Source organism: Pagrus pagrus (assembly GCF_965226575.1).
Source record: "Pagrus pagrus genome assembly, chromosome: 7".
Taxonomy (NCBI): Eukaryota; Metazoa; Chordata; class Actinopteri; order Spariformes; family Sparidae; genus Pagrus; species Pagrus pagrus.
In genome coordinates, this window is record NC_140191.1 from 17744215 (window position 1) to 17770927 (window position 26713).

Below are 26713 nucleotides of genomic sequence, written 5' to 3' on the forward strand. Positions count from 1 at the left end.
TCCACCAAACACAGCAGCACACTGAGTGATTGCTACACATTCAGAGTCAAAAGAAATAGTACCCTCCTTGTGACAGCTGATATTGATGCTGAAGCGAATCAGTTGTTGATCACAGTGAGGAGCAGGGTGATGAAGTGTGGGGAGGGAAAAGCACATGCATATTGCAGATTTTGTGTGTTTGCGCATTAGTTGGAAGCAACAGTCTGGTCGATCCAGCTGCGCAGGTAGGACACACGGGCGTACACGGCAGGGGCTCGCACGTTGCAGTTAGACGTGCCCCAGGACACAATACCCGTGAGGTACCACGCTCCACTCCTCTCACAGACCAGAGGACCACCAGAGTCACCCTAAAATGAGACAAGTATGTTTTCTTATCGACTTTTAAGAACATGGCCCTTGATATACTTGATAGTGATGCTTCGAGGGGGCTTGGTGTTCTGTTCAGGCAGGATGTGGGCTGGTGATATGTGTTACTAGCTGTTTGTTTGCTTAATCAAAAATTAAATTACTTGGACAATAGCTGACTGTTTTTATGTTTCTGTATTTGGATATTATGTCTGTATATTATTTGATAATGTTCAAAACAACATTTGTTGATATACCCTTAACATTTTATGAATCTATTGTTACCAATAAATTGTAATTAACAAATATTTGTATATGATTGGTTAATCATTAACTAATCTCATATGTGAATGTATCAAATTGAATTATTCATCACGAACATTTAGTTGATCGCTGACTTTCAGCTGATCGTTGCTTTGAAGCATCACTTATTTTTCTTACAGATCTGTATTTCAGGCTTTAAAATGGTCATTACCTGACAGGAGGACACTCCAGAAGCACCAGCACAGATCATGGCATCGGTGATTCTGTTATAACCCCAGTACTGCTTGCACTGAGCCGGGCTGAGCAGGGGCAGGGCAGTCTGCTGGAGGAAGCGGGGGCTTGCTGTGAATGAGGAGGAAGTGGAGGTGAGCTGCACAAATAAATCTGTCCTTTTGAAGGTATCGTAGACAGTTATGGCACGTTTATATGTTTCCTTTGTGGAAATGGAAGTGTTTATTCCATTATTATTTCATTTATGTGGGTTTGTAAATGTACTCTGCATTAAAGGCTTAAAAAGCAGCCGCTCACTCACAGGTTTGGCCGGTCCTGCCCCACCCAGTGGTGACACATTTGGTTCCAGAGGGGATGCTGGTGCTGGAGGAGGCCAGGCACACAGGAGACACACGGCTGTTCATCTGCACTGGGGAAGACAGCTTCAGAAGGGTGATGTCATTGTTGAAGTTCTGGGAGTTGTAGTAGGGGTGAGAGATGGCCTGGAAGGAAAGGTGAATGTAAATAGTAAGAAAATACAATCCCATTATACCCAGGGAGTGACTTATTTAGGTAAAGGATGACATTTTATAATGTAAGGAAAGCCGTTCTGTGTTATGGTGTCGCTTACCCTGGAAATTGACTTGACCTGAATTTGCTCACTGTTGTACTGACGATCATGTTCTCCCAGGATAACACGGTGGTTACCAGCACTGGAGAGAATAAAACAGACAGGGGAGTGATTACAGAGATGGCAAAGTTAGGATTTTTCTCATGTGGATGTTTGACATATTAAAATGACTTACGACACACGGCAGTGAGCAGCAGTGACAACCCAGTACTGGTTGATCAGTGATCCTCCACAGAAGTGGAATCCACTATAATCCTAAGAGTGAGAAGATGTAGTAATGTAATTTTTTCATCTGAATTACTCAAGGAGTTGAGATTATTGCAAAACTCCAGTTGGTGTGGAGGGTGTATTACTTAGGCTACCTGAAGCGACACCTGCCAGGGCCAGGACCCAGACACAGCAGTCTCCCCATTAACAATCTTGTTGTATCCGCTCACTTGGGGCCTGATCGCAGGTGATCCGCACCCTGAGGCCCAAACACACAATCGAAAAATGATCTACCTGTCCCAAGCTTTGGCATACATACCAGGAAGTGTCGGCTACTGTGAATCACTGTTAACAATTGTTTTTCTTCAATCGTCAGTTAATTTCAGTCGCTACCACACTGTCACAGAAAACATTTAATACAGATAAATGTGTCATCTGCAGGTAAACCACCAGACACTCACCCAGCGCAGAGGCCACAAGGGCAAAACAGCTGACAAGCAAGAACATGGCCATGTCTCGATTGTGATTCACGTCCTCGAGTCTCAGCTGTGTGCGAAACCAGCTTTTATATGTGTATTCACAACACTTGCCCCTGAGTGCCATGTATAGCATCGATACAGCAGGTACCCGCACACACACACACACACACACACACACACACACACACACACACACACACACACACAAACACACACACACATTAATGGATGTGAAGGTCTGGGAAGAGAACATCTGGTGATAAGAAATCACTTTGGCTATGGCTTTTAGCAAACAAATTGTTGCGTAATTATTCCATTGGTAAGTAGCAACATCACTGCACTGCACTGCAAAGAAAAAAAACTGCACTGAGCAGTTTCACGTGTCAACCTGTTTCACACCTTACAAACCTCACACATTCGCAGAAATAAGAATGAGGAAATAATGTTGATGAAGTCTAATTTTTAAAGATAATATTCACCAGAAACCGAAGCAACCATTCTAACGTGGTTTTTTTTGACACCTTTTCCTGTGTGTAAGACGAGCATAACTACAGGAAAGAGATACAGATCAGAACCTTGTTTGTTGACAGGAACCAATTTTATCTACAAGTTTCAGTTACAAGTTGAGTGTGCAAAACTATTTAATGCACTAATGAATACACTGTGTATGAGAAATATACCATTATTAAAAAATATAAAACACAAGAAACACACAGTGCACGTGCAAATCAGAATCCCATCAGTGGTCTTTATTGGTCTAATGCTTTGAAATCACAGATATAAAGATACAACTTTTCATCCTTCATGCAAATCATCACTGGAGAGGTAAATAATGAAGGCGACAAAGAGACTTATGTTGGTGAATATTTTAACTGTGTGCTAGTGTCAGATTTAGTTGCTTAAATTTGTTAAATGTTGAAATGGTGAATTTTTTAGCAAACAGCATGAATTGAATAAGCCTGTGCTCTATTGTTTATTGGATTTGTAAAAGTTAATAGCTTTTAGAGAGTAAGTAAACACTATGTTGGGATAAACTGTCAGCAAATTGTTCAGTCGACCTCCTCGATAGTTGGCCCAGAGGAGGAGCCGCCTCCAGCCCCACCAGGCATTCCTCCAGGCATCCCTCCAGGCATCCCTCCAGGCATCCCTCCAGGCATACCACCCTGGTATAGCTTGGAGATGATGGGGTTGCACACCTTCTCTAGTTCCTTCTGCTGGTGCTCATACTCATCCTTCTCTGCCGTCTGGGTAAAAGAATGTACAAAGACTTCATTTTAACAGAGAAGTGGCAAAGTTGCTTCACATTGTTTGCATGATTTGAACATATGAGGGCTTCCTGTCTGATTTCACAATGAGCCAAAGGGGAACCTCTGTCTTTTATCAAAACTCATAGTTATGTCATTGGATCTTTACCTGGTTCCTGTCCAGCCAGGAAATGACTTCGTTGCACTTGTCTACGATGGCCTTTTTGTCCTCAGGGCTGATCTTGTCTTGGAGCTTCTCGTCCTCCACAGTGCTCTTCATGTTGAAGGCCAGAGACTCAAGGGAGTTCTTGGCTGTGACCTTGTCTCTCTGGGCCTCATCCTCAACTCTGAACTGCTCTGCCTCCTGCACCATCTTCTCAATGTCTTCCTTGCTCAAACGCCCTATGGGAGGATCAAATACAAAGCTGTGTACCTCCTGTGCAATATTTATTTGTTTGTTCTCTCTGTTCATGTACAGCATTCGTTCAGCTATTGAGTTACATTAGCCTTTGAATAATCCTGATTGAAGAAGTATTTGACATAGTCATCTACCTTTGTCATTGGTGATGGTGATCTTGTTCTCCTTTCCAGTGCTTTTGTCCACTGCAGATACGTTGAGAATGCCATTGGCATCAATGTCAAAGGTCACCTCGATCTGAGGGACACCTCTGGGAGCAGGTGGAATACCAGTCAGCTCAAACTTGCCCAGGATGTTATTGTCCTTGGTCATGGCTCTCTCACCTTCATAAACCTGAAAACAATTACTCAAATCAGTGAACACTTTCAGGAATAGTTGCAATACACAGGGACAATGGGGAGTGAACTGTTATCCGTGTAAAACTTTACTTGGAGGTTGCTTTACCTGAATGAGCACACCAGGTTGGTTGTCTGAATAGGTGGTAAAAGTCTGGGTTTGCTTGGTGGGAATGGTGGTGTTCCTTTTGATAAGGACAGTCATTACTCCTCCAGCAGTCTCTATTCCCAGGGACAGAGGCGTGACATCCAGCAGGAGCAGGTCCTGCACATTCTCAGACTTATCACCAGCCAAGATGGCTGCCTGCACAGCTGTGAAGGGTTTCCAAATGGTCAAACTAATGTCATGGCTACAAGAGACATTTTGAATTAACACACAGTCCTTTTTGAGCTCTTTAGCTTTTCTACTAAAACAGTAATATAACAAGGAAACAAGCAAAAACTTAAATACTGTAGAGATACCCACCTGCACCATAGGCCACAGCCTCATCAGGGTTGATGCTCTTGTTGAGGTCACGGCCATTGAAGAAGTCCTGCAGCAGCTTTTGAATCTTGGGGATACGTGTTGAACCACCCACCAGGACAATGTCATGGATCTGGGATTTGTCCATCTTGGCATCCCTCAGGGATTTCTCCACAGGCTCGAGGGTTCCACGGAACAGGTCCGCATTGAGCTCCTCAAAGCGGGCCCTGGTGATGGAAGTGTAGAAATCGGCTCCCTCATAGAGTGAATCGATCTCGATGCTTGCCTGGGTGCTGCTGGAGAGTGTGCGCTTGGCACGCTCGCAGGCTGTGCGCAGACGACGCACAGCACGCTTGTTGTTTGTGATTTCCTTTTTGAACTTGCGCTTGAACTCAGCAATGAAGTGGTTGACCATGCGGTTGTCGAAGTCTTCACCACCCAAGTGAGTGTCACCGGCTGTGGACTTGACTTCAAAGATGCCATCCTCAATAGTTAGGATCGACACGTCGAAAGTACCACCTCCAAGGTCAAAGATGAGGACGTTACGCTCACAGCCAACCTAAAATGAAAGTGTTACTAATGGAAAACATGAAATTTGGCTGAAGGTTTAATTTGTAAGAAAGTTAATTGTTGAGTCTCATTCTGGACTCGTCAAATAAACAACGCTTTGTGTTTCCAAGGTCATCGACTACATACACTCAAAGCATCAGTATTTGATGAGTTGGGAATGAAACTTAAAATCCACTATCTTACAAAGTGCATTTTGCATTTTCTTAGTTAGTAACCTTCTTGTCCAGGCCATAAGCAATGGCTGCAGCAGTAGGCTCGTTGATGATGCGCAGAACATTAAGCCCAGAAATGGTTCCAGCATCTTTGGTGGCTTGACGCTGGGAGTCATTGAAGTAAGCAGGAACTGTGACAACTGCATTGTTCACGGGCTGTAAGATAAGACCTCGAGTCAATACACAGCATTTGTGCGTTTTACATTGCAAAAATGAGAAACTGGTTAAAGCTGCAATACCCTTACAGAGACCTTGTCTTACAGTCTTTTGAGAAAGAAGAACAAGCTTACTTTGATTCTGATTGTGTTTAAATAGGGTTTAAAAGGTGGAGAAAATAGATACTTAAAATTGAACATTCTGTTACATTGCGAGCATCTTCTTATACTCTTCATAACATCTACCTTGCCAAGATAAGCCTCAGAGATCTCCTTCATCTTTGTGAGGACCATCGAGGAAATCTCCTCAGGGAAGAAAGTCTTGATCTCACCCTTGTATTCAACCTCCACCTTGGGTTTGGATGCGTCATTCACAACCCTGAAGGGCCAATGCTTCATGTCTGACTGCACCACAGCATCGTCAAACCTACGGCCAATCAGACGTTTAGCATCTGAAGGAGATTTAAGAGAAACGGTAAGGTGTAAATACAATTAAACAGTGTTGAGTTGTCCTCTTCAAAATGTTTTTGGATCACTGTTATTGAGCCTGTTGTATTCTGGGTGTTGTAGTCCTCACCAAATACAGTGTTGGATGGGTTCATGGCCACCTGGTTCTTGGCAGCATCTCCAATCAGTCTCTCACTGTCTGTGAAGGCCACATAGCTGGGCGTGGTCCTGTTTCCTTGGTCATTGGCAATGATCTCCACTTTGCCATGCTGGAAGATGCCCACACAGGAATATGTGGTGCCCAGATCAATGCCAACAGCTGGTCCTTTAGACATCTTAGGTACAAATAAAAATAAAAGTGACGTGTAACTGTAGCCCTTTTCTGGACAGTAATCTTAGATTGGTGCATGTATTCGTCAGCATAAAAGATTTATATTCATTCTAATGGTTTCGATTGGAATAGTTTTGCACTTACAATGTGTATGCACCTACATACTATATATATGTACACCCACCTATACCTACTGTGGTAGAGTCCAAATGCATGCATGGCCACGTGAGGCTCAGCCATTGGTTAAGTGGTATTCATGGCGTAGTGGTTTTAACCACCGTTTGATACATGAGACCAAATGACCGGGCGATGTCATAGTGCTCTTTAACTCCCTCTCCACACTGCTTCTCTCTCCACCACTCCCTCAGCAACATAACACTAAAGTGTCTCAGTCCGGCTGGTGAAATGTGATGTACTGATCCTGAAATAGTGATCAGTGTGTCTTTTTTTCCGACAGCTGTCTCCAAATAGTTTACAGTTACTATAATAGGTATGAGCCTATCTACATGGTAATGAATGGAAGGTGGCAAAAAATTTAGATATCATTTATCAATGACTAGTAGGCAAGCCTGTGTGGTTCGTATTCAAACAGAGGCCTTAAAAGAACCCAAAATGCACTGAAAACTACAGCTTAGAGGTGTAGGAACAAGGGTATTTGATTAGTGAAGAACTCAACAAAAGCCTTTTGTTGAATGGGGCTGTGGTCTGAAAAGAACAGCAGACTGAGGCAGAAAGAGGCATCACAAACACACAATTAAATACTACACCAAATAACAGAGCATAAAACTGCTTTAAGTTGAACGTTTTAAGATGATTTATTTTTCCCTGTTTGCCTACTGGGTGCAGGAATGTACCAGAAAAGCTTCAGCTGCAGACTATTGAATTATCACTTGTTATCCAGTTGTGTAACATGGAGCAGAAAATGCTGACACTGTGCTGTTGCTTCACTGCCTGTCCTCGGCCCACATCGGAAAACTGCCATGTGCAGTTCCAAAGAAATGAGTTGGAACGTGATTTTTGGACATGTGTCCTGTCATAGCCAAACCTTGTAGTTAATATAATTCACTAGTTTCCTGGAGGGGTGAGATTAAATCCAAATGATGCTGTTGTGACATGAAAATGTATCATTAAAATCATCCAAAGAGACATTTTGTTTGCTGGACTGTCGCTGAACTGTGGTTTTCTCGTAGGGATTCTGCCTCAGCTTGTCATGCCACAGTTTGACAGAAATCATGCAAGCCTCATTATGTGGGAATACCTCTCACATTTGGCAGTTAGGCTTTTAAAGCAGCAAGCAAGACAGACTTTGAAGCCAGGCTGAGTGCAATGCTCCTATAGAAGGGGTTACCTTGTGTCGTCAGATGTTCAAGCCTTGAGAGTTTACTGAGTTAAAGTTGTGCCTAGCACACAACACTCCTCTCCAGAACTCCTTTCCCTCTCCAGGCAGGCGGACTAAGAGGGCGAGTGTCTCTGCTCCCCAGTGTATATAGAGCACGCTGTGCAGGGAGAGCCCATCAGAGTGTCAGGTGACTCCGACAAGGAAAGTTCGAGACCCATTTCTGCTCACTGACTGGATTTCCTTGAAAGAAAGCTTGTTGTTACCTCTGCAGCCCTACAGTAAAATTTTAAATGTCATCTGATAGGCCGGTGACTTGGCACCTTAACCAAACATGGTTCATTATCATGTGAGCATTGCCCTGTTTGTACGTTAACATGGCTAATGTTGTTCACATGCTCTATTAACATACGCTGCTGCGACAAGAACACAGTATTAACAGGGGAACGTTCAACACACTTTTAACCATTTTGAAAATCTCTGGATGTCCTTCAACTTCAGGAATCATGTAGTCATAGACAGTAAGTGTGCACTTAAACACAGGGCTGGGCAATATGTTGATATTATATCGTTATTGTGATATGACACTATATATCATCTTAGATTTTGGATGTCGTTATACAGTGATGTCTTTTCCTGGTTTTAAAGGCTGCAATAAAGTATAGGAGCTGTAGCAGTGATGTGTTTTACAAGCTGGCTTGGGCTCAGGTTGTTCTATATTTGCAGGGTTGATCCCTCGCTCCACCTTTCCACATATCATCATATCATTGAGTGAGACTCTAAACCCCAAGTTGCTCCCGATGGGCGGCTGCGACACCATCGGTGTGTGAGTGTGTGGATGGGTGAATGACAGAAAACAGTAAAGCAGATATAAATGCAGTCAATGTGCCATTTAAACTGATGGTCTGTGCAGTATATCTGCTGTATGTATAAATGCATGTTACTATTGGGGGGTGGAAATAAACTGCACAAAGTTGTGTGCTGTTTTTGTGTTTTTTTGTGGGAACTGTATTTATGTGCATGCCTACATTTCACAAGGAATATTTCATTCAAAGCATGAACAAAACCTAAAAGTTAAAACTAAACATGAATATTACCAACGCCACGTCGTAAATAATCTTCAGTAGTTTTATTGAGGTATTCATTTTTATATTGCTTTTATCACATATGATTTTCATTCTCTGTTTGACTACACTGTGCAGTAGTTTTCCTTCCCCTTACTGCATGGTCCCTCTGCCAGAACTAAAAAACGTGGACATCTATTCCTGTTACATAGGCCTCTCTGACACATAGGCCATCTGGCATTAAATATCACCACAGTTTGTTACAGACACCACCTGTTGCGACACACCAGATCTCAGTATTGACGCACGCCTGTCAAGTTGTTGTTTCCTTCCAACGACTGAATATTGCATAACGCAGAACACAAAGCCTTTAAATCTTGTCTATTAAGGTTCTCATATGCATTAAGGTCAAGGAGAGCAACCAAAACTTTCATACAATAAATACTGTACATTTATAATTAATAGCAATAACTGATCAAACTTAAGGTAAGCAGCCATCATTTCACCAGTGTGTTTCCCTCAGAAATAAGATAAATAAAGAGAGGGATTATAAATCCCCTATTACAATTTACAGTTTCGTAAAAGTCTTTGACGTCACGTATTTAAATCGTAGCTATCACTTTAAAACAAGTAAACTGCGGAGTTGATAAAGAAAGTCCACTTCTTTGCTCTTGTGTTCTCTGCAGTGTCCGTTCATGTAGTCCCAGGCACAGCGTTTGCAGTAGTTGTACAGATGTAGCTCTGCTTTCTTCAGCGTGCTGTTCAGGTCCAGTGTTCCCTGAAGGCTGCACCAAAAGCATAAAAAGGTTTAACCAGCTCATTCATTATCAGACACAAAATCACTGTTTTTGTGATGACATTTTCACGTCTAAGCAACCAGACGAACCTGCTCGTAAACTGGATGAGTTGTACATCGTCTCTGCACCGCAGCAGAGCCTCTCTGTTCTCTAACAGGATGGCCGCACAGATGAAGAGCTCAAAGGTGAAGTCAGTGTTGATGGCCTGCAGCGTTGACTCCGAGGTGTCCTCTGCGAACATCACAAGGCAAAGACACTCAATTGAAGTCAGACATTCAACACACTCAGCCTTATTTATTCTGCCAACTTGAGGTCTGGGTTTCACCTGTGCTGTATTTTTGTGCCAGCCTCTCCTGATAACGGGCTCGGTCTACTTGTTGGGAGATAAGCTCCAGGTGGTCACAACTCAGGATCTCGAACAAACGTAATGCGTCACTGTGTTCAAACTCCCTCTGGAAACCCAGCAGCAGCCACCTTAAAGGAGCGACAACACACGCAAACATAATGGGCTTGTAGAATAGGAACCAGATATGGAGAACAGAAATACAGAATGGCACGATAGATCCAAGCAGATCAACCTGTGGCAGAAGGTGAAGCTCTCCATGCTGTCTGTGACCAAATGAGCATAAAGTTGAGGGTCCAGTTCCTTCAACAGGGCGGCCTCCAACTCTAAAGGACAATAAACACAACTCTTTTTATAAGCTTACACATCATAATTAAAACTAATTAACAGACCTTGCTTTCTTGCAATGGAGTCTGTCATGAAGCAGTATTACAAATAACTTAAAGCACTGTTTCTGTCCAGTTTTGGCCCAGTGTTGCCAGACCTCCTATGCACATTCTAAAACTACATAATGCTACAGTTGATGTAATTGTTGCTCTGGTTTTCAATACCATTTTTCCACCACCAGAGGTCCCAAATCTGTTTTGCAATTACATTTAGGAACAAAGCTCTTGGGAGACATGACATTTATTATGCATTAAGTTGCATTTATTTGTGCTAATCCCACCTATTTTTCTGTGCAGACCATCAGCCCTGAAGTCCTTGGAGAATTTCTCCATGTAGCAGGAGAAACTCCAGAAAGTGTCGACCTCAGAGTCAAGAACCTCCAGGAACCGGCTGCACAGGTCATTCATTCCTTGGGCGTAACTGACCTCTGGATCGACGGTCAGGACAAGAGGTGCACAGATAAACAGTTAGTGTGTTTAACAGCACAGCACTAAACCTCTAATGTTGTCTGATCAAATCAGTGTCGGTAAACCTGAGGAGGCCTCATTCTTGTTGATTACCTGGATGAAAAGCAGCATAAGTGATGAGGATGTCTCTCAACACCAACAGATTGCCTGAACCTTCACCCCTGCAGACAAATCAGTTATTAGTAAACAGAATAAGTTAAACACTTCAGCAGAAACTTAATTGGTGTGCGGAGGTTTTTGCTTCTGCACTCATGTTGTAATGGCAGGTAGCGATGAAATGTAGTTTTTTTCATTTGGAAAATGATCCAAATTTAATTGAACAAAGAATAATTTTAACTTAATGTGCATAAATGGTTTTGAATATACTTACAGCAGTTAGCAGTTTTAAGTAGTTATGATTGTGATACAAATTTGCAGATGTTTCTTTCAAGCTTTCGAACCATTTCAAATAAAGCTCCCTCTGTGTATTATTTTGGTATTGTTGCAACATGATTGTATTTGGGAGAGGCAGTCCTGCTGGTTCTGGAGCCCTGAGGTGCAGGAGACAAATAATTTAAGTGAGTGGCTCCAAATCAAGTTTGGTCTGTTTTTTTCCTCCTGTGTTTACTTAAATTCAGAGCCCATACCACTTTTTTAAAATTTTTCCTGAGCCGCTCACAGCTTACTACACTTAATAAGTGGGGGGGGGGGCGACGGCAGGGCTCATTCTAAGGTAATGACAACACTACAATGACTCTTAGTTTCAGGTTATTATTCACTAATGAAAACATAATTCTGAAGAGATTTCCCTAAATCCTCCACACTGGACCTTTAATGGAGGTACAGAAATCTTAAATACTCAAATATGTTTAATAGAAAAACAGAAGTACATATGAAATACAAAAGATCATGAAATTAAACTTTTCACAGTCTATTGTTTTTTGTTTTGTTTCAGGGTCAACTGTGGTGAGCAGCAAGTCAATGATGTCATGATTTGACTTTTTGGTTTAGTTATGTCCTGTTTTATTTTGTAGTGTCATGTTTTGCTTTTCACTTCTTCCCTTTTTGCTTTTCCCGCCTTTTTCCTGTTCACCTGTGTTTCATTTGTGAACTTGTCCCTGTCTAGTTAACCCTGTGTTTTTCCTCTTGCTCTCGGACAGTTTGTCTGGTCTGCTTCCACACGTTAGTCCTGTGTCTCCTTGTGTTCCCAGTGCTCCTTTGGTTTGTACTTGTTTTAGTTTTTGTATTTTTTGTACATCTTAATTGGATTTGCTCCTGCTTGCTTCCTCTGCCAGCTTTTTGTCAACTTCCTCTTGTAACTGCATTTTGGATTTTTGGATTTTGTGCTTGTACTTGTTCATCTACCTGCCTGCTTCTTGGTGTCTTGTTTTTGGATCTCTTTTTGTTTAACGTAACAAATGATCCCTTTTAGCAGCTTGGAGCTAAATTAATTAATTTTTTTACTCCCACAAACTCCTATTTTACGGCTCACAAATCACTCACTGGTAATAGATCAGGTCTCTGTTAGTCCGTGGAACATCCTTGTCAACGATTCGTGTGGCTTCCCGCAGCTCCCTTTGGTCAAATGTGACCCGCTCAAACAGTATCTGCAGGACCAGGACGGAAATGTGACAATGAGACAGACACATGTGTGATATCAGTGTTAACCGCTTTAGTGAAGTCTTTGTCATGCACTTTAAATGGGAATAATAATGGCTGTAAACAAGCGTCAGCAGTTTGTTGAGAGAATCATTCTGTTAAGTGTCACTATCTGCATGAAAACAATCTATAAGCTGTTCCTCAGTGCACAGTTATCTCCAGTCTCCAGACAGGATTGCTAAACACTTCAGTTAGCACAAAGAGGTGAAATGATACCATCTGTAAATACATGATTGACTGTTTGCTTAACGTCATTAGATCCTGTTGTGTAATTTCCTGAAACATGCCTCGCCCCTCCCACTTTAAGTTGACAGTTGACTTTTTGTCTTCTGCAAAACAAAGCCAAAGAAAATATATTTAAAGCTCCAGTGTGTAGGATTTAGAGGCGTGGTTGCAGTTTGTAAACAACTGTCTTCTCACCCTCCCCTACGGTAGTCACTAAACACACAGAAAACATGAAAGGTCCTCTTGAGAGCCACTGTTTGGTTTGTTCTTCTGGGTTACTGTGAAAACATGCCGGTGCAACATGTGATGCTTTTCCATACACATGCTGGCTCGGTTTGACTCTGTTTGGCTCAGCCTGTCAGCCCGGCCCTTGAAGGTTTGTCTTAACTGATGACGTGCTCGTCTTGTTCAGTGGTCAGCGGAGCGGCTGTGAATACTCCTTCTCCCTGCGGTACTGTCAAAGAATAGCCGCTAACAAAGCTCCACTAATTTCGGTAACAAACATGTTTAATTTCAAAAAAATTCTTCACGATAAAAGTCCTCCATTATTTGGTCATTATTTGATGCTGGCAACTACTAAGACTGTTGACTGCTGACGAGACACGGATACCACGTGATAATAACGGCGTTATACTGTTGGCTCACAAAACTTGTTAGAAGCTGGAACACTTTTAAAATGATTAACTCACAATCGTAATAAAGTTTTTTTAAGGAAAAGAGATCATTTTACTCCGCACCTTTCTACAAGCTCTGATAATATATTATTCTTAAAAAAGGATTTGACTACATTAAAATGTTATCAATATGACCTTTATTGACTTTTGAAGCAGCTGAAGGCAACCCGGTGAAACAGTAAAATACAGCAGATATCTGGAAGTACGAGCAGGGACGCTTGTACTTCTAACCTGCTGAGTTGGGACAATTTGATAAAATATGTAAATGCCTGTCTTATGTACAAGATTATACATGGTTCTACCTCCCCTCCGCTCAGACAGTTCGTCAACATAAGAACAACTGCATATGGGTTCAAGAGGTGCAGCAAGAGGAGACTGTATTATTTCACTTAGGAAAAGTTCTTTTAGTCAGTCTGCTTTCTCTGTTAGAGCTGCACTACAATGGAATTCCATCCCAGCAACTATTAGAGACCTGAATACCTACAGTTTATTCAGAGCTCATTTGAAGAGATGGTTAATTGGTGCTCAGCTCTGTCAGCACTAGCACTTGATTACACCTTCCTGTCCTCGGTCCGTCTGCGCTGAACCTGTAGCCATCTTGCTGTTGTCTGTCTGCCTTCATGTGTCGGCATGCATGTCTTATTGTGGTCTTGCTTTTATTGTGTATGCATGCATTTTGTGTTTGTGCTTCTGCTTTGCATGCTGTGGTGTGATGTGTCTTGCGTCATGGGTTTTTGTGCTGCATGTTTTGGGGATGTCTTGAATGATGTTTTCTGATTGATGTTATATATGTTTTTGTCATGTTGTTAACTGCTGTGCATGTTTTGCAGATTGCCTTGGCCAGTAACTTCGTAATTTTAATCTTATTTTTCATATTCTGTTCTGTTTTTAGGGTGACTTTAACATCCGTCTAGGGACTACAGATGAAAAATAGCCTCTTGGCTAATTCTGGCGCATTTACAGTAATGTTATTAATGTGCACTGTCCCTGTTTTCAAATAAACTTATTATTATTATTATTACTGGGTCTTCACCATCACAAAGATTTGTTAAGATGCTACAGAATTACTGAGAGCTGAACACAGAGACTTTAACGCCTTTCTCTCAGGTTTCCTGCATAGACATGAGTTGAGTCTCCCCATACACAGTTGTTTAAGGGGGAGTAGGGGGTTGTCACGGGTTGGAGGCAGGGTGTTTGTGCTTTGGCCTGGCTACAGAGAGGGTCGACCCTGTGCACCGTGGTAAAACTGGCAATGGAAATGCAAATCAGCATGGTTTGACTCTGTGCCAGTGGAAAAGCCCCAATGGTGGACTCCACTCCAGAACACTACAATGACTCTTAGTTTCAGGTTATTATTCACTAATGAAAACATAATTATGAATCTTATTCTTCCAAGAGATCGCCCTAAATGCTCCACACTGGACCTTTAATGGAAGTACAGAAATCTTAATTACTCAAATATGTTTGATTTGAATGTTTTAACTCATCTAACCTGTGCCTGAAGCTCCAAGAAAGCCAGTCTGTCTCTGACCTCCTCTGACTGATCCTGGGTTTGCTGCTGGGCCTGTGCCTGCCTCTGGTCAAAGTACCTGACTGCTGCCACCAACTCAGCTGGATCATGTGGTCATAAGATGTTTTACAGAGACAAAGCAGAGCAGTCAAAGCAGTGAAATGTGACTTCCTTCATTGTGACACAGTTGGTGCATGTTTGGGTTTTTACCATCAGTGCCGTTAAGGTGCATCCGCACAGCTGAGGGAAGAAACTGCTGCCACTTTCTCTTCATGACCCGGTAACGCACGATCAACTGCTCCTGCAGCAAAGAACGCTCTAAGGCTGTTGAGCTGCACGGGTACATGCCAAACAGGAAACGCCACACCAGGCCACGCTCAGAAGGAGACACACCACCTGGAAAGGGATTGAAAAAGTTTTGATCATTTACAGCAATCATTATAACTCACTCACCAGTCCGACTCACAAGAGCCTGAACAGACATGCAAGAAAAAAAGCTCTGCAGCTGAGAAAAGAGTGAATCTTAAGAAACAATCACTGATCCATAATTTTGTGAACTTTACCCTGCTTTCCCTGTAGGGGATCTGAGGCGGGGATTTGAGATGACTTACGTAATGTTTTGCTCTGCAGATTCTTTAATCTTTGGTCTCCATGTTTGTAGGGATGGAATGTGCATAAGGGTCAAAGGGCCGCGGAAAAGAACGGTGAGTTTCCACATTCCTGCTCACAAACGGAAGATTGAATGTGATGTTTTAACCTCAACTCCTCACTGTAGATTGTCCTGCTGAGAACTGTGTGTATGGAGCTGTTTGAACATATCAGTGTACTGGACCTACCTCCGATCTTTATTTCTAAAGTTCACACGCTTCACTGAATATTTCTTTCGGACTGTTGAGTCTCATGTGATTTCATTCTCTTACCAACTAAAATATATCTGTTGTTTAATCACAATAGTCATGCTGGAGTTCTTTGCTCGAGGGGGTCCCATGTGCAGTGAAATGATAGATTTTAGAGAATGGGTTGACTGTGGCTCATGTCCTGAAGAAAAGCATCACTTGACTTCATATTATGCTCCAGGATTCTTCAAAAGTCTTAAGTGCATCTGGACACATCTGATAATAAAAATCCTTCTTTAACATATTTTCAAACAAATAGAAATCGCCTTCTGTGATCCTTTCAGGCTTTCATAGAGCTGCAACAACAAATCGATTAGTGTAAACTACTGAACTCAAGTGGCACTCAGCAGAGTGTATACCTCCGCCAAGGCCTAACAGTCCCCCTTTATCTGCATCAAATTGTTCTCAATCAGATACCAGACAGCTATATATGCCTGTTTTTTTTCATCAAGATCCATGAATTATTACCGAACGAAAATGTCGAAAAGCGAAATTCCTCGATCCGTCCCTTTATTCAGATACGCTCTGAAAGTTGATGGGGTCTATTCTGGGCCGAGACCCATCCTCCATCCAGATTTCGTGTAAATTCATTCAGCAGTTTTTGTGTTATCTTGTTTACAAACCAACAAACGCAGGAGGTAATTAATCTGCAACTATTTTGATAATTGATTTATTGGTTTTGAGTGATTTCAAAGGTCACACTTCTCTGATTCCAGCTTCTTAAATGTGAATATTTTCTGATTTCGTGTATCTGACAAAACAACATTTGAGGCATTTTTCCATTGTATAGACCTATCAACTTACTGACAGATTAAACAACAATGAAAAATAGTCAGCATAGTAGCAACCCTGGTATTTTATGTTTGGTTTAGAATAACAAAGCTCGTTAGGACATAGTCAGTGTGAAAAACCGCTTACAGTACATCGTCACACACTAAACTGTTCAATCGGCCTACTGTATTATCACCAAAATGCACGAATAATCTTTCAAACATGAATTTCACTGGATTAGCAAAGACTTTTTATTCATAAAGTGGCATTATGGGATTTAAGGTTTGTGCTTGGCCTGTTGTGACCTCGTAATCATTAGTTGAAAACTGAGCTGAACATTGTTTCATGCATAATATTAAATGTGACACAATGATGCTGTGTGAAGTCAAGCTTTTTAAATTATATAACTTACATATTCAGTACAATCACTAAAAAAATGGCAAGTATGCAGGTGCAGAGCATGTGATTAGTAGCCTAATGTTCATCTAGAGTTATTAATTAAGATAGATAGATAGATAGATAGATAGATAGATAGATAGATACCGTTTTTGAATATGTGCATCCTCAGTCTTGACTCGTCGACCCTCCCCTCAGCGTCCATCACCCCAGGTAAGGTGAGGCGTGCGGCGGCCACAGCAGGAGAGCACACCGCCGCTACTCTCCTCTGGAAGCTGACATCCGATTGGTGGCCGCCCGCTGACTTCGCCTCTTCTCCCGCTGCCTGCCGTGGACTCCCGGTCTTCAGATCTTCCATCTGTGGTTGCAGTAGTGACGCTCACACGGCGCACAGGTGAAGGAGAGCTTCCACAGAGCTCCACCAGACAGACGACTGTCATCTTCCTACAGACGACCGCTCCCGTCGCTTCCCATCTCCCCGTGTGAGCGAGCTGGGGTGAAACAGGACGGCCACGGCCGGTTCCTCCCAACAGGGTCCAATCGATTACACACAGAACTTTTCATGAAGGTTTTAGGCAACCATTTGCAGCCTTGTTGCCTCTCATTCAGCCATCTGGGAGTCATATGACTGCACCTTGAGATCCGAGTTTGGCCCACATTCCAGGTGGAGTCCCGACTTCAGGGCTAAAGTTCACATTGGATATGTGAGCACGTCTCACTCCACCTAGTGGTTTCATTTTACAGCACCAGCCACCACAAGTTTCCCAGTGTGACCACTTCAGCGTGGGATGGAAACACATCCACCTGGCAGGGAGACACAATTTATAGTAATGGTGTAATTCTTTTTTAAATTAAACTCCAGAAACATGTTAATGCTAGACCTACTTCCTTCTTCTCCTTGCAGCTGACCCGAGAGTCTCATTTTCTTAGCCTACTATTAACTTTAAACATATTGTTTGTTACTGCAATAATCCAGATGATATATGTCATCAACTCCATGCAACATTTTTTATTCACAAACAGAACTTTTCCCCATCTCTTCCTATTTATTCACCTTTACGTTTAAAACTAAACTCACAACTTAAATCACATAATTCAATGAAAAACAAAAAAATGTAATTTAGTTTAGTTTTAGCATTTTGAAACCTCTGACCCTGAAATCTCTGTCTAATATTGTCTACATTGGTCTATATACCCCTCTGTCTGATTTTTTACTCTGTTCTATTTTTCTCTATTTAATTCTTTATGTTATTGTTCATAAATTTATTTGTATTATCCTCGTTTCATGTCCTTTCTTTTAAAAGTTTTTTAAAAATTCTTTCATCTAATCCACCCGTCTGTGTGGGCATGTTTAAATGAATAAATAAGGAAACCAAGAAAAATTGTGTGCAAAGCAAAAATATGTATATACACATATTGTCTGATACTTTATCACTACATTTCAGTTATTATTAATTTTAATTAATAATTAAATTGTAATTTGAATTATTTTATCTGCAATCTGATTTAAAATAGTAATGATTCCAATAATCAAAAAAACATGGCCGAATGTCAGATCTGATAATAGAGGCTGGTAATCAGTCGACCCATAGTATACAGTCTAGATACATGTAAATAAATGTATAATTTAAGTATATTTATTGCCAGAAACACTTTTGGTACTTATGCACAGTTAATATAAGCTACTTTAAGAATTTAACTCAACTACTATTCATATGGGTGACTTTCAATTTTACCAAAGTAATATTCAAACATCTTTAACTTTACTCAAGTATGACATTTGGGTTCTTTTTACAAACACTGTTGGCAGCACAGCCAAGCCTTTTGTTGAACTCTGGTCACAACTTCCTGAATGATAGATCATTTTGTCACTTCCTCCATCACACCACTAGTGTTTTTTTTCCAGCATTCACTGAAATGTTTAAGGGTCAAGTGCATGAGTAACTGATTTGCCTTCACTTCCCATTGAAGCAGAAACCCCAATAAGTGAGTGGAACTGAAGGCCTTCGCATTGTCATACTGACTGACAGCCTCACACACAGTGCAACTGTCTGAGCAGCTAGTTAGTTATCTTACTTAAATATCATATATAATTATAGAATAACATTACAACATCACATAGAAATATTCAAAATAATATTCCCAATACAACTCTGTCAACACATAACTAAGATTTAACAACACGGTTAAGCTTCCAACATTTTCAGGCAAGTAAACAATATAACTAAGACTTTCTTGTCTGTGCCTTTAAAGGGTGAACTATGATCTTTTGAGCTATGCTAATAGTACATGATTTGTTCTATTCGAAGGATCGTAGTGTCAGACTTTGATGCCGGTTCCTCTGTGTAGATGTAATTCTCAAATTAACTTAAACATGCAGTTCTCTCTTTGCGTATAGTGGATGCACAACACCTCAATCTATCTGTGTGAACTCTTACACATATTTGGCTTCCTTAATGTGACACTTACGTCTGTGTGATATTACAGAGAAACCCTGTGTGTCTGCACACTTCTGAGCTACTGCTATTTGTGTGAAGACCTGTCAGAAAGATGAAAAATACACTTAAGCTTTGAGTGAATATTACCTTTCATATCCTGCACAATTTCACTGTACAGTGAGTAAGGAACAGAACGAACAGGAGCGTGATGCATGCGTGCATGAAATTTGCCCTCAAAACTCAATAAGAAAGTTGTACCGTGGTCAGTGTTCACTTTTATGGCCCAACTTCCTTTTTTAAGTTCGCTGCCGAGCAACAGGAAACACACCCAAGAATTTCACATCAATGTTAAGATCTAGCACATATTGACTAAGCACAACAAAGATCTACAACCTCTTCTGGCTCCCTCTCACAGTGAGTATTTACGCTACACAGTAAATGGCAGAATGCAGGCAGAACTTTGTCGTATGTATGCTTCAAGATGTGATAGATACTGATGCAGAAGTGAATTCACTTAAGGATTATTACATTTAAGGATTATGTCTTTCTTGGGTCAGATGAAGCTACCGGCCCTCACTGGTCTCGGTCTTATATTGATCCTGGCCTCTCCTTCAAAAGGTGGGTGACTCACTGAGTCGATGAGTTTGCTTTGAATGTTGTCTCATGAACTTTAATACATTTAAATTCTGGTTTGGTTTTGAACACAGGTGAAAATTGGAGTGTCACTGTACCTAGTCACATTCCGGCAACATTGGGGAGTAATGTGACCATACCATGCACTTTTACCCGTGATTCCAATCACAAAACGGACAACCTTACAGTTTACTGGAAGAAAAAAGGGACTGGGAAGTCTCATGCTGATCCCAATGACAGGAAAGATTCAAATCCAAATATTTATCACCCGAATGTAGAATATGTGCTTGAGGGGTACAAAGGAAGGACCGAGTTCATTGGAGATACAAAAAATAACAACTGCACCCTCCTGATCCGAAACATCACGGGTAATGAGAATAATATCTATATGAGAATTGTTGGAACTGACCGGTACAGTTTCAAAACCAACATTGTCTCCATTTCTGTGGATGGTAAGAATTTTGGTAAACATTTCTAATTATGATTCTAATTATATTTATATGCTTGAGTGAAGGGAAATTTAATCAATACTTTACATGTTTCTCCCACATGGCCAGGGGTCAAAAACGTCACTCATAATCCAGGTATAACCTCTCACTTCTTATTATCTAATCCACATTTATGTTTTTATCATTTCCTTGATAGTTATAACAAGGAAAGTACCACAGGGTAAAATGGAAGTATAAGTATTGTCACAAACTCTTTGTTTTCCCTTTTAGATATTATAAGTCCATTACCAACCTCTGAAGCAACTCCTATCTCTGGAACAAGTACAAGTAAGTTTAACATTTACACAGTTTGTCTTTCAGGACAGTTTTCACATCCAAATCTGTAATTAATTGTATTGAAAAGATTTGCTGCTCACAGCAATTGTAATTCTCTTCACAGCGGATGTGACCCCGATGACATATGTGGCCATCTCTGTAGCAGTTGCTGCACTCATAATCATCATTATTCTTGGAATTGGAGGAATTGTCTTTTGGAAGAAACGCAAGAGGTAAGTTAACTACGGGGTTACATTGTAAATTGAGTGTGGGGCTTGCAAACGGCAAAAGTAGTTTTGTTTCATGATTGATTCTTGTGTTTTCCTTATGTGACACAAGTGCAGACACTTTTAAGCCATCCCCTATTCAACTATTTGTTGCTTCACTTGGATGTTTGAGCTTCACTGCGCAGAATGACACTTGAATGTTGTTTTAATATTTGTCTACTGAATGGAAATATGTTTCTGTCTTAAAGGAGACCTATTGTGCTTATTTTCTGGTTCATAATTATTTTGGGTTACAACTATAGGTTTACATGCTTCAATGCTCAAAAAACGCATCAGTTGTCTCATACTGTCCAGTGCTGCAGCTCTGTATTCCCCCTCTGTCTGAAACACTTTGTTTTAGCTCCTGTCTCTTTAAGGCCAGTCTGCTCTGATTGGTCAACTCGAACATGCTTGAGCCAGCAACGCTAGCAAAATCAGAGCAGCTGTGTTAAATCAATTCTTACATGCCAAACTAGCCACCAGGCATAAATTATGCAATGTGTGACATGGTGACATTTGACGTCACAAAGTCACAGAATTAAAGGCTGGACTACTGACGAGGCGTTTCAGGAGCGGTGGTTTCTGTGGGAGAGGGGAGCTTCTGATGGTGACCTTTTTAACTTTCCAGATATTTTACATGCACAAGAGCCTTTATAAAACAATAAGGGAAAGGGAAAAAACAAGAAGCATAATAGTCTCCTTTAAATTTGAGTCTACAACGTGTGTGTATGACTGTGAATTTGTTTCATCACAACTAGTTTGAAAGCCAATTATGTGACATGGAAAATGAGAAATAAATGTAATTAACATTTGATCATTAACCTATTTTCACAGGTCAAGGTCTTTAATCAACCAGCAATCCGGATATTATGTCAATTTCAGCAGAACATCATCAAACCAGGCCAAGGGGTTTGTTTCATGATATAATTTTTAAGTCAAATTAGAACAAAAATATTTAACCCAGTCGCCTGAGTAAATGTGTCTCTATGTTACAACTTCGCATGTCCTGATGTTTAATTTTCAATTTTGTGTTGCGTCAACACTGCTCTTATGGTCTGGTTGGGATTAGGTACCGAACTCAACTGGGAACGGGTTAGTTCCTGACCAAGTTGCCCCAACATCTTGTGAAAATTATTTTAATACCATGATTGTGGCAACTTTTGACACCAGAGAAAACAGTTATTCCACCAGATACAAGCATAAGAATCTCCTGTTTCTCAAATTAGAATCTTAACAGGTCTCTCTTGTCTTTTCAGAGATGCATCCTGTCAGAAACAAGACAAGGATCTTTCTGAACCGAAGGTCATTGATGAACCCATCTACCTAAACGTGGAGGTAACTGACTAACATAACTCTTACAACTAAAGCTAACCTTAAAGGTGCCCTGTGGAGTTTTCTTGTAAACAAGCAACACTCAGTGTTACTCACCAAAACACATTGCTTTTGGTTTAGAAAATGTTACAAATGGACTTTTATCTGAAAAAAACATTTGCATAGCCGAAAAGTTTGAACACTGTATTGTTTACATCCATGTTTACAGCAAAAACTCTTCTTCTCAGCCTATTCATTGCGTTGCCTTGCGTAACTGCCACTTGTAGACCAGTGCAATAGTGTGACACCATTGGCAGGAATATGTATCTTGTCAATATGTACCATTAATGTCACCCAATGTCTGTCTTTGCAGGCCCCTCCAGAGCAGATGGACGACGCGGACAACATATATGCAAACGTGGATTATACAAAATAGAACATCTCAATTCCTATCTCTTTGTACTTAAACTTCAAGTTAAACTCAAGTTCTGCATTCAGTTTTTTTTTTTTTTGGGCACATGTTCCTGTTTATGGGCGAACACGCATCATTGTGTGCAGGATGCATAACAGCATTATGTTATCATGAGAAAGAAAGGACAAGCAGCTCCCTCTAAGTGATTTTGTTCACAGACATTACACATCATTGCAAAACAAAGAACAGGTTTTTTTTTTCACTTGCTTGTGCTTGGAGAAATTGTGAGACTGCTTGAACGGCTTGATTCTTGATCATTGTTTTGAAACGTTTCAGACAGAAGTCCTGCCTGTTATCAGTCTGATATAAGACACATCTTTGTTTTAAACACTGTACATATCTTTTCATTTTTAAGAATAGTGGTACATTTTTATGTCATATTTATGATCTCTGACTGTACATATTTTCCTTTTGTTTTCTTTTACTATGTTAAATGTGGACATTAATATGCCAAAGCAACTTCCTTGTATGTGAAAACCTGCTCCAATGAACCTATTTTTGATCCTGATTCTGATTTGAACTCCAAATTTCACAAACAGTAGTCCTTTGCGCTGTGCGGCAGTCTAACTGACAGGTTTCATGTCATGCACACAGGTTAAGTCACCAGGTTGTTTGGACAATTTGGACTGTTTTAACCTTTATTTTTAGTTCAGTCCTCAAACAAAATGTTGCAATCCAGATAAAAACTTAATTTCTAAACAGGAGACTGAATCAGAAGTGGAAACAGAAGTTTCAACATATTAAGAAAGACGAGAAAAGTTTTATTTGACTAAACCCTGAAATGTGTCAACAGAAGTTTTAAAGCCTGTGACCACTCCCTTCCTGGTCTTTTGACTTGTTGAGAAAATCATATTAATATATTTCACAGAAAACAGAACTCCGGTCATGAGATGCAATGAAGCACTAGCACTGACAGACTTACAGGTTTGAGCCTCAGTGTTTATTGTACTGTAACATAGAGGATAAACAATAAAAAACAACCGTGATAGGCAATCAGATGACCCTATTCTGTGTGCGGCATTAGCCGTAGATGAAAATTCCAGTTTTTACAAGGTGCGTTATATTCAATAGGTTAATCTTCACTATTGACTATAATATTGTTATGCTCAGCAGCCACATGGGGACACTGCCAGATTGAGTTTAATGTGAGTGTTGGGGCAGACTGGACTGTCAAACCCCAGATTTCTTTCCTCATGTGCATGTTTTTATATTCTCGCAATATCTGCGGCATCACAGCAAAGCTTGGGAAAGACAATGGTTATGTTCAATAAACTGTACTTAAGGTATAGTTATTGTTAACTAAGCAAACTTAAATACTTGGTTAAGGTTAGGGAAAGACAATGGTTATGGTTAAAATCCACAGTCTCTGCCCACACAGGGTCACAATTTTAAAGTGCGGGGACACATTTGTAAAATAAGCCAAGGAGAAATCAGATATTAAGGTAGGCCCATGCCAACCCTGGTGACCCATCCATCACTGCCCATGCCCCCATTGGAGTCTCACAGTACGGTACATGCCAAATAGTAAAAGAAAAGAGAAAAAAACACTCTCCATTTAAGAAACATGCACAAGTTATTACTTAATAATGACTGATGTAATGTACAAATAAAGACTGATTTTAACAAGAAGTAGTTTTGCGTTTTCACTTCACATTATCATCTTGTCCAAAGAAATAGATAAAGTGTCATTCTCTAGAAGAACTGAATCCATACAGAGTGCAAACAGGTTTTGGAAGCTAATTTATGTGAAACAGTTAATGGTGACAAGATTTCATTGATGAGGGATAAGACTTTCTCGGCCTTGATTGTATTAGTGACCTGCATAATAGGCACTGGCTTATCATCACAGCTTAGAGTTTGTTGCACTCAAAGGGTTTGTCTCTCAGTGTGGTGCTAGTTTCCATGCATGTCTACACTGTATATTATTTTATGTGACAGACAAAACAAATGCTTAGTTCAGACTTTAAAAGCAACGTTAGACTACCTTCTACTACTCTGCATATACTTACCGAAAAATTGTTTTCATTTACCTGAATGTTACCTGAGTAGGTAACCTTTTCACCCGTGTTAATTAGTTTGTTGGTTGGTTTGCCAGCAGGATTAAAAAAAAAACTACCGAATGGATTTCCACGAAACTTGGATGGAAGATGTGCCTCAGCACAGAATAGACCCCATTAACTTTTGATGCGGATGTGTTAAAGGATGGATCCAGGATGTTTTAAAATTATTTTGGTTAATATCTCAGTGACTCATGCATGGATCGTATTTAGGTGGCTGGTATCTGTGAGTGAGCACAAAAGGGGACCGTTGGGCCCTGGTGGAGGTATGCACTCTGTCATGATTAAGTTTTTTGTTGTTCTTTTAGTTCCTATTTTATTTTGAAATTGTGCTCTCATGTGTCGCTTTTCAGTTCCTCTCTCTCCGATTTTCCCTCCTTCCTGTCTTTTTCCATTCCTTTCCCTCACCTGTCCTTTTCCCTCCTCACTCCACCTGTACCTCATCCTGTCATTATTGTGTGTGCGTATATATAGTCTTTGTTCTCCCTCATGTCTTTTTCAGTTCGTCCCGTCTTCCCCCATGATGCCACCCTGTATATCCCACCCACGTCATCTCCAGTATCTTCTCCAGTGTCTCCTTGTGTCTCCCCGTGTTTTCATTGATTTGTACTTTGCACTTTGTTTCAGCCCTTTTTGTTGCTACTTTGTCTTTTGTCCTTGTGACTCATTTTGGTTTATCTGGATTTCTTGATTTTTGTATCATTCAGCTTTGTTAAATAAAGCTCGCCTTTTGTTCCCCAATCCTGCACTCGTGTGTTGTCTGCATTTGGGTCCTCACCTTGTTCTCCAAACCATAACACACTCGACTGAATGTCATTTTAGTTATTAATTCTATTTTTATGTAAAGTAAATGTCTCGTAACAAACTCTAAACTTATTAGAGTTGCAACTAAAATATCAGTAATACATTCAACAGCTAAGCAACATCTCCTTGTAAGGGTTAATGTTCTTTTTACTGAGCGTCACATGACTTTTCATATGCCTGAACTTCAAAGCTGCAAAATGTATAAAAAGATTTCCTCCGATGTTGGTTTCCTCAAAAAAGAGATGTGGTTGACCGGTGAATTCCCCTTTAACAACGGATTGGTAAAAAGAACATTTGGTCACATTGTTATATTATCTTGGAGCTCATCTTTAATCTCCTTAAATGGATTTAGTTTAGAATAAAACATTTCTGCACTGAAGTCAAGAGATGGTGCCTCACAGCCCTTTGTTGACTCATGTTTTACATCTATCTGATGTTTTTTCCACCTGTAGTGAGACAAACTGTAGCTTCTGTGCATTGGTGGAACAAAGTGTTTTGTGAAATTTTTTCTGTGTTCATTTTTTTCTAGAAAAGTATGAGTACAGACATGAAAAGGAGAACGGCAGACAATCAGAGAGAGTCATCGGATATTGCACAATAGCAGTCTCCATGGCTTCTGTTGTATTTGAATAAAGATCAACTCATGCTATGAGCTCAACGCTTTTGTTGGTGGCAACACTAACAACTTTAAAGGGTGAAGCAAGACTATGAATGTGACACTGCACAACTCTCTCAAACACTAAGTAAAGGCATATTCATTCAGCCATTAAATAGATTCAGAGTTGAGTAAATTATTAGCAAGCATGCAAAGTATGGTTTTCATCGCCTCTGTGCTTGATTTTACAGCTGTGATGCAGCTGAAGTTAAAATGCTGTTGATTGAAAGATTTTATCTTCGTCTTACGCCCAATGATAAATCATTGTTTCTTTTTGTTTTCAGTCATCCACGATGTACAGTCCTCTCATGGCCAATGGACAACAAAGATACCAATGAGGATTCCTGCCCTGCATGGCTCCTGTGTGGTTATTCCCTGCACCTACACTTACCCCGAGCCCACCTCAACAAGGTCCTGAACAAATAAAGAGGACCGTGGAGGAAAGGGAGAAAGATCATCTCAAACAATCTCCCCAGATGGAAACTACCTCAGGAGTAC

The 26713-nt window shown here is 40.6% G+C and overlaps 4 protein-coding genes across 4 annotated transcripts; 1 reads left to right on the plus strand and 3 right to left on the minus strand.

Moving 5' to 3' along the window:
- Window positions 1-81: 81 nt before the first annotated feature.
- Window positions 82-2176, minus strand: LOC311259322 (chymotrypsin-like protease CTRL-1). The gene is made up of 7 exons (XM_084356388.1): window positions 2119-2176; window positions 1813-1916; window positions 1626-1705; window positions 1451-1532; window positions 1142-1322; window positions 821-951; window positions 82-347 (listed from the first exon to the last, which is right to left on the minus strand). The coding sequence occupies exons 1-7, from the start codon at window positions 2168-2170 to the stop codon at window positions 186-188; spliced, it is 792 nt and encodes a 263-aa protein (XP_084212514.1). The 5' UTR covers window positions 2171-2176; the 3' UTR covers window positions 82-185.
- A 688-nt stretch (window positions 2177-2864) lies between these two features.
- Window positions 2865-7819, minus strand: hsc70 (heat shock cognate 70). The gene is made up of 9 exons (XM_084356369.1): window positions 7660-7819; window positions 6111-6315; window positions 5780-5985; window positions 5382-5534; window positions 4600-5155; window positions 4243-4445; window positions 3933-4131; window positions 3550-3782; window positions 2865-3380 (listed from the first exon to the last, which is right to left on the minus strand). Exons 2-9 carry the CDS (start codon window positions 6313-6315, stop codon window positions 3186-3188), a joined length of 1950 nt encoding a protein of 649 aa, XP_084212495.1. The 5' UTR covers window positions 7660-7819; the 3' UTR covers window positions 2865-3185.
- A 942-nt stretch (window positions 7820-8761) lies between these two features.
- Window positions 8762-17451, minus strand: LOC311259317 (uncharacterized protein). The gene is made up of 10 exons (XM_084356382.1): window positions 16963-17451; window positions 14963-15148; window positions 14735-14853; window positions 12188-12291; window positions 10799-10866; window positions 10519-10665; window positions 10087-10177; window positions 9834-9982; window positions 9598-9739; window positions 8762-9496 (listed from the first exon to the last, which is right to left on the minus strand). Exons 1-10 carry the CDS (start codon window positions 17171-17173, stop codon window positions 9328-9330), a joined length of 1386 nt encoding a protein of 461 aa, XP_084212508.1. The 5' UTR covers window positions 17174-17451; the 3' UTR covers window positions 8762-9327.
- Window positions 17452-19601: 2150 nt separating this feature from the next.
- LOC311259320 (myelin-associated glycoprotein-like) lies at window positions 19602-24310 on the plus strand. The gene is made up of 9 exons (XM_084356386.1): window positions 19602-19667; window positions 19811-19871; window positions 19961-20338; window positions 20444-20470; window positions 20606-20662; window positions 20775-20883; window positions 21751-21825; window positions 22173-22251; window positions 22601-24310. Exons 2-9 carry the CDS (start codon window positions 19811-19813, stop codon window positions 22661-22663), a joined length of 849 nt encoding a protein of 282 aa, XP_084212512.1. The 5' UTR covers window positions 19602-19667; the 3' UTR covers window positions 22664-24310.
- The last annotated feature ends 2403 nt before the right edge of the window (window positions 24311-26713 follow it).